Raw genomic sequence first — 10,000 nt, 5'->3', positions numbered from 1 at the left:
AACGACTGCAAGAAATCTACAACACTCTCTTTTTCCTCCTCTGAACCACATGACACAGTAAAGAACAATCTCAAAATGTGTTTGAATTCAGGCTGTTCTCTCACTCTGAAAAGTGCAGCACTGTCATTGGTAAGTATGCCACGAAAGCATTACTGTCAGCAGCACATTGTTGCTGTATAAGAACGATGTGATTAAAGGTCACATGGCATGAGAATTTCACTTTATGAGTTTTTTTATACATTAATATGAGTTCCCCCAGCCTGCCTATGGTCCCCAGTGGCTAGAAATGGTGATAGGTGTAACCCGAGCCCTGGGTGTCCTGCTCTGCCTTTGAGAAAATGAAAGCTCAGATGGACTGATCTGGAATCTTCCCCTTATGAGGTCCTAAGGAACCACTAAGGTCTATTTAAAAGAGACTTCAGATACAGTATTAGGGGACCACTAAGGTCTATATAAAAGAGACTTCAGATACAGTATTAGGGGACCACTAAGGTCTATATAAAAGAGACTTCAGATACAGTATTAGGGGACCACTAAGGTCTATATAAAAGAGACTTCAGATACAGTATTAGGGGACCACTAAGGTCTATATAAAAGAGACTTCAGATACAGTATTAGGGGACCACTAAGGTCTATATAAAAGAGACTTCAGATACAGTATTAGGGGACCACTAAGGTCTATATAAAAGAGACTTCAGATACAGTATTAGGGGACCACTAAGGTCTATATAAAAGAGACTTCAGATACAGTATTAGGGGACCACTAATGTCTGTATAAAAGCATCCAAAGAGCACAATTTTTGTTATTTTGTCCATCCTCCTTGAGAATTCAAACATTATCCACATTATCTTTTGTAAACATGCATACCAGTTTCACAACTTTGACCTGCTACCTGCCAGTTACTGTTAATGTTTCCTCTGAAATGGTTACTGACACATTGTGTGTGTAAGAATGTGTGCGTTTATGTGTGTGTGTGTGTGTGTGTGTGTGTGTTTGCAGGTGTTGACAGGCTCTGGATTTAAAGGTGGTGTTGTTGATGACAGGTATGCTCCATAATCTGGACTCTTTACAGATTCCTGAGGGTTCCCGTTGGCTGCCGTTGAGTGCGTGTCGACGTGTTTTAAAGATTAGACATTCAGGCCTCTCAGACACTCCACCATCACGGCTGGGAACTCCTCATCCTCTTCTTCTCTCTGCTCCCCTTCCCTCCTCTGATTGAAAACAGTTCTTCAAAGGGTCATTTCAACCTGGACTCCCACGCAAGGTCCTTGCACACTGAGTCCAAAATTTCCTTTCAAAAAAACCTTAGAAACCTCAGTCTCATGTTCGATGTTAACATCTCTTTGGAATATGAATGAGTGATTTGGGAATTCTACAATAGATCCATTTGGTATGTAGTCAGGGTGGGATTTTCCAGGGTGGATGCTTGGATTTCCCCCATTCTGGCCTAAATATCCCTGCCTGTGCTGAATTATTTATATCCCCGGTGGGGACAACATGTACCTCATATTACCTAAAATAGAAGTAGGCCTGTTTTAAACTAAAGAAAACCCTGTAACGTGAACAGTGTACAGCACCATGGAACGATGTGCTTAGCCACTACAGATCCAAAACAACTAGGTCAAATTAGGAAAAAGATGGTGGTTTGGATTAAATGGTTAAGGTTAGGGTCTGGGTTAAAAGTTCCGGTTTGGATTTATTATTGAGCTGAAGGTTGAAGTTGCTGAGAATGAGGGGGTCCAAAAACGCTTCAGGAAGTCAGAGAGAGTCAATCGTGCATTGGTCAGTGCTGTTGCCCTGACGACAATGGTGGTGGAAAACGATTGGTGGCTATTGCATTGTCAATGATGTGTTTATGGTGAACTGCCTGTATGAGTTTAAAATAGATCTTAGATCTGGTCTCTGGGTCTGGGGGTTGACTAAGTGTGTGGGGGTTGGTGGTGCTGTCCTAATTCTAATGCTGCGTGGGTGAGGTGCGTTGGGTGGTGTGACGTCGGCTACACAGCTACATAAGCTTCCGGGTCCTTCCAGCGGCCGCTGCTGAGTTTAAAGAAAAAGGGGGGTGTCATGCGGCGCCAAAATGACTTGTTCAGTTTGGGTTAAGCGTTAGTGTAGGAAGTTAACTCTGCTGTGTTTTTTGTTGACACTGCATTGTAATATTATATTTTGGGATTATTTTCCATTGGATTTGAAGTGCATAAGTGATTTGGCATGACTGGCCAAGTTCAACATCCTATAGTATTGGAATGTTACTGGATTCAGTTCTTGCCTTTCTATTTTAATGGTAAAGAATTCTCTGCTCTTCTTTCACAAAATGCATCCTTTACATAGGTTTATACATCTAACTTTTTCTTTGCATTGAAAATGGGTGAATATTTTTCACACTCTTATGGTGACATAATTCAAAGAGCTCCTGGATCTCACCACACCGTAACACACGAGCGCTTTGCTCCACATCGCGTCCTGATCAATCAATCCATCAAAATGTATTTACGTAGCACTTCACAGCAACTAGCAGGTATCCAAAGTGCTTAACATCAGAAGCCAAGAGTAAAAACACATATCATACAATAGAAAGAGTGAACATAGAAAACAGTAAAATCTGAAAAGGTTACAAAGAAATAAAAGAATGAAATGGTCACACCCCTGTATTAAAAGCCAGACTAACAGACACGTTTAGACTCTGGACCTACAAAGGGCTACATCTGTAAAAGTGCGAATATTGGGGGCGGGGGGGAGGTAACTTGTTACAGAGTCTCGGGGCAGCAACCGCAAAAGCCTGATTACCCCCGACGATGCCTGATAGGAAGCGCGGGTCAGGTCACAGGAAGGAAGTGGAGTAGCGCTGCACCTGCAGGTTGGTAGTACAACGGCCCCAGAGGATGTGTCCGCATGTTTCCTTCATCACAACAATAGACTATTATATCCCCAAACAACAGACATTCATACAGTCTGTGGGAGTAAATTAAAGGCTGCTGATGAACGCCGTAAATTTCTCTTCACTCAATCCACAGACACGCACACGCACAAGCACACTCAACACACACACACACAAGCACACACAAACTTGCCATTTCATTTCTTTTTGTTCAAAGTTGTTGTGACTTTAATTCTAATTCTTCAATTGTTGTAAATCAGATGTACTAGGATCATCTCGGGAGTGGAGACAAGCCTAGCCAAGACACCGACTGGCCGCTTTCATCCCAAATCTCTCATCTTAAAGGCAAAACAACACTCCATTTCATTTTTGCCAGTTCTGCACGGGCACGCTCAATCTGATCGGACAGTTGCTAAATGAGCATTTGTCTGCTCAGACGTTAAAAAAGAAGAAAAATCTCAAGCTGCTTGAAGCTCCTCCAAAAACACTTAGCATTTGTAGTCACAGGTCCATTATCTTTATTGTGACTATTACTGCCACTATTCATCACACCCCCAACCGGCCCTAGCGCCTACCCAGAGCCTGGGCATGACCCAGGTTTCTCCCTAAAAGGGAGTTTATCCTCACCACTGTCGCACTAAATGCTTGCTCTTGGGGGGAATTACAAGAATTGTTGGGACATTGTAAATCATAGAGTGTTGTGTAGACCTACTCTATCTGCAAAGGGTCTCAAGATAACTTTTGTTCCCTGAAATGAAGTAGTCCAGCCTCAAAGTTACAAATGTATGGACTAGTTTTTTTGCTCTTTTTTAAACACTACCACCTACTTTTTTTTCTGCTGCTCAGAAAATGTGTTTGAAGTTGATAAAAGATCAAGTTTTCCAGTTTTCTGGAGAAAAAAAACACCTTACATCAAGCAATTATTGACAGCTGACCATTGAGAAGCAGAGAAGCGCTGGCAGCTTTTTTTCTTAACTACAAAAGCGCCCTAGTCTACTTTTTCTTGTCCAAAAAGACGCTAAGTGTGATTTCGGCCTAATTCCTGGAGCAAATAATGCTTTTAACCAAAGCAAGTCAATCCACAAAAAAAATACTTTGTTATATATTTTGGCAATTCATTCTTCTTGGGACATTTGTATTTGTGCTAGTGAAGTTGTGGCAGTATGAGTGTGTGTGCGTGTGTGTGTGTGTGTGTGTGTGTGTGTGATGTCCTGCGGAAACAAGGGGTTGTGTGGTGTATGAGGTCCGAGGCGTCGTAGTGACAGACGGGCGGCGAGCACCGTCTAACTGAGAATAATACAACACTTCCTCCCATTCTCTCCCTCTCTAAACACACACACACACACACACACACACACACACACACTTGTTCCCAAAGGATTTCCGACCCACGACTCGGCGCTCCAGCCCTACGTTCTCCGAGCTGTTAGCCTCCTCACACACAGATATTCCTCTCTCGACGCTCAGTGCTTCCTGCTATAGGATGGCCCTGCTTGTCCTCTATGACCCATGACACCAATAAAGCTCCCCTATCATCAACACACACACACACACACACACACACACACACACACACACACACACACCAGGTTTGTGTTGGCAGCAGTTTCTCACCTCGCCACAGCTGTAATAAATAAAGTTTTTGTTGATTTTCAAAGATGTATGAAAGCAACAGAGTCCACTTCCTCCATTATTGCTATTGTGCACAGTTTACACTTTCTGGTACTTTCTTCAAATATTCCTCTCTCTGGGAAGTGTTCTACTTTTCCTCCAGGGTTAGGTTTGGGTTAGGGAATGAGAGAGTTATCCCGATGGCTTCCCCCCCTTCGTCTGATGACTGAGCAGTTAATGGTAAGCCAAAGGCAGATTCACCGCCGGTGCACACCCCGTGCAGCTCTCCATTCCTGCATTTCCCACATGGAATTGCAGCGGCCATCACAGCTGACTTAAGCTGAGAAAAGATGAAAAGATGTTTAAGTTACAAAAAAGATTCTGCTTTGGGATTTTTGCAGTTCTTTTCATCTGTGCATTGATTTTTTGTTATTGTGATTAACCATTTTTAAACATGCCAAATACACAACTCGAGACATGACCCCCCCCCCCCCCCCCCCCCCCCCCCCCCCCGCCCTTTTGTCATCACCATGACACAGCAACCAGCTGAAGACCATTCAACAATAAAAATTAACAAAGTAGAAAGTAAACCATAAACCAAGTAGACATATGTAAAATGACAGCACCACAAGCCTATCATAAACATATCTCCCCAGCACAAAGCTTCTTGTTAAGAGTTCAGGAGTGTTGCCCATTTTCAAGTAAAGACATCCAATCTGGCGAACCGTTTCTATGACGTCGCCATCCTAACCATCTCACAAGCCCACTCCTGGATTGAAGGCGGCACCCCTTCACTCTTCCATCCTCTTAAAAGAATCTGCCTGGCTATCCTTAAACTAGTCGGGACCCAGCGTCTTATGTGTTTATCCATCCCGCATACGACTCTACCATCTCTCCTCTGTGCATTATAAGTCTTCAGGTTCATTTTGCATTTTGCCTTTTGCCAATGTATTTTATCCCCGAGGCCCGAGAAAGAGAACTGAGTCCTCGGCTCTTTCAAGTAAAGTGAAAATGTGAGCGCAAAAGGAGCTGAGTCCCTTTTTTGTCCACTTTAAGAGGACTTAATTAAAAAATGTAAAAAGAAATTTGTGAAAAAAAAGATGAGTTTCTTGAGTGTTGTGCAGAAAATGTTGTGGTTGAAGCTTTAATGAAGCGGACGACGGACTCACTGTTGTGTTACAGCAATCTCAGCCAATGAGAGGGTGGTGACAGGCTGTCGGCTCTGTGTGTGTGTGTGTGTGTGTGTGTGTGTGTGTGTGTTTGTGTGTGTGTGTGTGTGTGTGTGTGTGTGTGTGTGTGTGTGTGTGTGTGTGTAAGTGTGCGTGCGTAACCTCTCTCACACGATGATTGGGTTTCAGCAGACACAGGCAGGACCTGTGGGAACACCGCTGACACACACATGCATGCATGCAAGCATGCATTCACGCATGCGCACGCACAAACACAAACACACACACACACACTATTTTTGTCTCTGTTTCTTTAGACTCAGACACACAAACGGTCCACAGCGGTGATGTGGGATTGTTGCTATGTTAGCATGCTAACCTGACTTCACTCCACACGTTGGCTTCAGAAAATTCTGTGTTGGAAAAGGGGGAACTCTAAATAGTTAAATAATAGTTGAACATTTTTTTAAAAAAAGAGAAAAATAACTTTTAAATAAACCCTCAAAAAGGCAAAAACTAAATAGCCCCCGAGGTGACATGGAGGGAGAAAAAAAATCAATGAAAACAAAAAAATTACTGAACATTCACTGTTGCGAGATCTTGACTTTGACATTAGGAAGAACTTGAAAAGAAATTAAAATTAAAAAAAAAAGTTTTTGTGTCAAATTCAAGATCTCGCAAAAGTGATTGTTCAGTAATTTTTAGTTTTTTTCCCCTTAATTCCCCCCACAATGTCACCTCTGGGGCTCCGTAGAAAACAACTCAGAAAGCTTCAAATAAAAAAGCATGGAAAATGGAACAAAAACTTAAAGCCTAGAAAATGATTATAGGGGGGATTATGTAAATTACGCCTATTAAACCATCCTCGACCCAAGCCTTTAACCCTCATGTTGTCCTCAGGTCAAATATTATGTTTCTATGTAAAACAAATATGAGATTCATACAAAATTGCCCCAAAAATAACAGACATGTTTCTATACGTGAAACAGGCTGTGATTATCCATTAACATAAAGTAATTTTCTTTTATCTTAACTATTAGTCAAATTTCTTCAGAATTGGTGGATTTTTTAACTCACATATTGGTTATGATTTAATATGAATTAGGTTTATTGACCATTAAATCCAAAACATAAGGAGGGGGGGGGGGTTAAGAAGGCATTATAGAGCTGTTAAGTGAAGATAATAAAATCAATTCAAGTAGAGTTTGATAGAACAGAGTTGAAATACTGTATGTGTTCAGCCTTGGATAATGACAATTTTACTAAGTGGCCTCTCATTCCCACACACACACACGCACACACGCGCGCGCGCACACACACACACACACACACACTGACCCAGACAGGCGGTATATTATCAGGAGAGAGGAGGACCAGCCCTGCCGAGTCTTCCAACCTCTAATTGTGTGTGTGTGTGTGTGTGTGTGTGTGTGCGTGTGTGTGTGTGTGTCCCAGGCTCCGTGGGAAAGCTCCAGCAGAGACGGAGGAGGAGAAGGAGAACACACCGGTGAAAAGTCCAGTCTGCAGCCGACACACGAGCCACCTGCCGCGGACTATCTACCGGACACACACCGCTGGATATACAACTCCTGAAAGCTCCGGAGAAAAAGATTTCACACTAGAAAAGTTGTTAAGAGAGCCTATTCACCACTGTCCAGTTTTTTTGACACTTTTTTGGAAGTAGTATTTGACTCATTTTTGGGAGGGATCATTCATTTTTTCCCAATGTTGTGAGAAGGAAGGAAACTTACCTGAAACTTTGTCATCATCTCTTGGATTAAACACACGGAAACATCTCTCTAAATCTTCCTGTTAATACAAAAATGTAACAAAACCGATTCGTGTTCCTCAACAGAGCCTTTGCGGTGGTTTAAAATAGTTTAATTTGACACCAGGACTTCCGTAAAACCCCTAAAACATCCCTGTAGGTAGACTAGTCCCTGTTGATCAATACTGAGTGACAGATATTTTAATCTAATTCACTCCTGTATCGGCATTTATTTATTTACTATTTATTAATTCATTTATTCTCTAAAATATATCACAGGGGATATAGAAAAAGTGTCTACCTTTCACTTCAGACGGGAAGAAACTTATTTTTTTAAAACTTTAATTAAACCTCCACGGTCCCCGGGGGAGAGGCAGACATTCTCCCCGCCGTCCATGCACCATGAAGCGGCCGTGTGAGGACAGCAGCTCGGCAGAAAGTGACGCGGAGGAGACCATCGATGTGGGCAGAGAAAGCATTTCTCCAGGGTAAGTGAGGGGGGGGGGGCTCTTTCTTGGACATATAATCCACGAAAAGATGCAGTATTTGTAGACCAGGGATAGGACTTGAGGTTCGGGGCTTAGCCCGGACCCATTTAAATAAACTGAATGCAATGCAAAATGGGGATTGGTTTAGCCAGCTTGTTAATAACTGGTGTATGGCCAGTTTGTAGATGTTAGTTACATGGCACCAACAATTGGCTCATCATAACTAGCCTGGGGACATCACAGCACTTCATTTCCTACATTCTGGGGATTTTTAATGCACCTATTTCTACCTTTTTCTGAAATAATTTATGCTGGCAATATCTTCACGTAAAGAAACATAGTTTATAATCCAAATATAAAAACATAATGGAATAAATTGCAATAAGACTCTTTGGATCGAGTTTTCTAATGATATCTGAGTCAGCAGTAGCCTAGGCATCATTTACTCCTCCGTCCTCTTTTGGGTTGGGGAGGTTGGGGACGAAACCTCCTTAAATGTGCATACGACAAGTATTCACCTCAATGATACATTAATTCATTTTAATGAACTAATAAACAACTGTACTGTAATATTTCTGATGTGAGGAAAATACACACACACAGAAGGAGAGACTGATGGACGGACAGAGAGAAAGAAACACACACACACACACACACACACACACACACACACACACACAGCCACATACAGCCACACACAGCCACACGGAGGGAGAGACAGACGGATGGACACCTTTTTTTATTAAGTTAACAAAAACTTCCAAAACAAGTAACAAAAACGTGAAAAAAAACTGCAAAAATGTTGAAAAATTCCACAAAAATGTAATTACCCCGACACCTTCTTTTTATATATTAAATTACACCTATGGATGTGTAAGTAGAGGTATGTTAAACAAACTTTTGGGGGTCAGTTCTTAATTGAAACATTTAAAAAAATATTTGGGTTTCTTCTTTCTTGTACAATTAACATCAGAAGTTCTCTGAGAAACAATAAACTAAACTGGTATTGTAACTGAAACTTCCCTTACCTGAGGGATGTCCAGGTGAACCAGAAGTTAATTGATTCAGGAAATCAATTGGTCGATACCCCTAACACACAAATTGTTTTTTTAAATGAAATCTGCAGAAGATGCGTTTCAGTTGCAGGCCCTGAACGGCCAACGCATTCTCTCCCATCGCGGAAAATGGGCACGCTTGGTCCTGTTTTAGATTATCTAAACGCGCTTGGTCAGGAGTATCTGCATCACTGTGGACACTTTGGGTCAACCTGCATCCTTACAGGATATTTCTGGGCTGTCATACTACTCTCTACTGTTGTCTCTCTACATACTACTCTCTACTGTTGTCTCTCTACATACTACTCTCTACCGTTGTCTCTCAACATATTACTCTCTACCGTTGTCTCTCAACATATTACTCTCTACCGTTGTCTCTCTACATACTACTCTCTACCGTCTTCTCTCAACATACTACTCTCTACTGTTGTCTCTCTACATACTACTCTCTACCGTCTTCTCTCTACATACAACTCTCTACTGTTGTCTCTCTACATAGTACTCTCTACTGTTGTCTCTACATCCTACTCTCTACTGTTGTCTCTCTACATACTACTCTCTACTGTTGTCTCTCTACATACTACTCTCTACTGTTGTCACTCTACATACTAGTCTCTGCTGTTGTCTCTACATACTACTCTCTACTGTTGTCTCTACATACTACTCTGTACCGTCTTCTCTCTACATACTAATCTCTACTGTTGTCTCTCTACATACTAATCTCTACTGTTGTCTCTTTACATACTACTCTCTACTGTTGTCTCTCTACTGTTGTCTCTTTACATACTACTCTCTACTGTTGTCTCTACATACTACTCTCTACTGTTGTCTCTACATACTACTCTGTACCGTCTTCTCTCTACATACTAATCTCTACTGTTGTCTCTTTACATACTACTCTCTACTGTTGTCTCTCTACTGTTGTCTCTCTAAATACTACTCTCTACTGTTGTCTCTCTACATACTACTCTCTGCCGTCGTCTCTCTACATACTACTCTCTACTGTTGTCTCTCTACATACTACTCTCTA

The 10,000-nt window shown here is 41.8% G+C and overlaps 1 protein-coding gene and 1 long non-coding RNA gene across 2 annotated transcripts in view; both read left to right on the top strand.

The window, feature by feature from the left end:
• Positions 1–6,659: 6,659 nt before the first annotated feature.
• LOC117961316 overlaps positions 6,660–10,000 on the top strand; it is a 13,359-nt gene continuing 10,018 nt past the window's right edge. The window contains exons 1-2 of the long non-coding RNA XR_004660382.1: positions 6,660–6,672; positions 7,341–7,342. This is a non-coding gene — a long non-coding RNA (uncharacterized LOC117961316). The remainder of the gene's footprint in view (positions 6,673–7,340; positions 7,343–10,000) is intronic.
• The window catches only part of hey2 (hes-related family bHLH transcription factor with YRPW motif 2), a 7,316-nt gene continuing 4,348 nt past the window's right edge, over positions 7,033–10,000 (top strand). The window contains exon 1 of the mRNA XM_034899877.1: positions 7,033–7,915. Within this exon, the coding sequence (XP_034755768.1) occupies positions 7,830–7,915 (86 nt within the window). The 5' untranslated portion in view covers positions 7,033–7,829. The remainder of the gene's footprint in view (positions 7,916–10,000) is intronic.

This window comes from Etheostoma cragini, chromosome 18 (assembly GCF_013103735.1).
Source record: "Etheostoma cragini isolate CJK2018 chromosome 18, CSU_Ecrag_1.0, whole genome shotgun sequence".
Classification (NCBI taxonomy): domain Eukaryota; kingdom Metazoa; phylum Chordata; class Actinopteri; order Perciformes; family Percidae; genus Etheostoma; species Etheostoma cragini.
The sequence above is the reverse complement of the archived record's forward strand: the minus strand, read 5'-3'. Positions and strand labels throughout refer to the sequence as shown.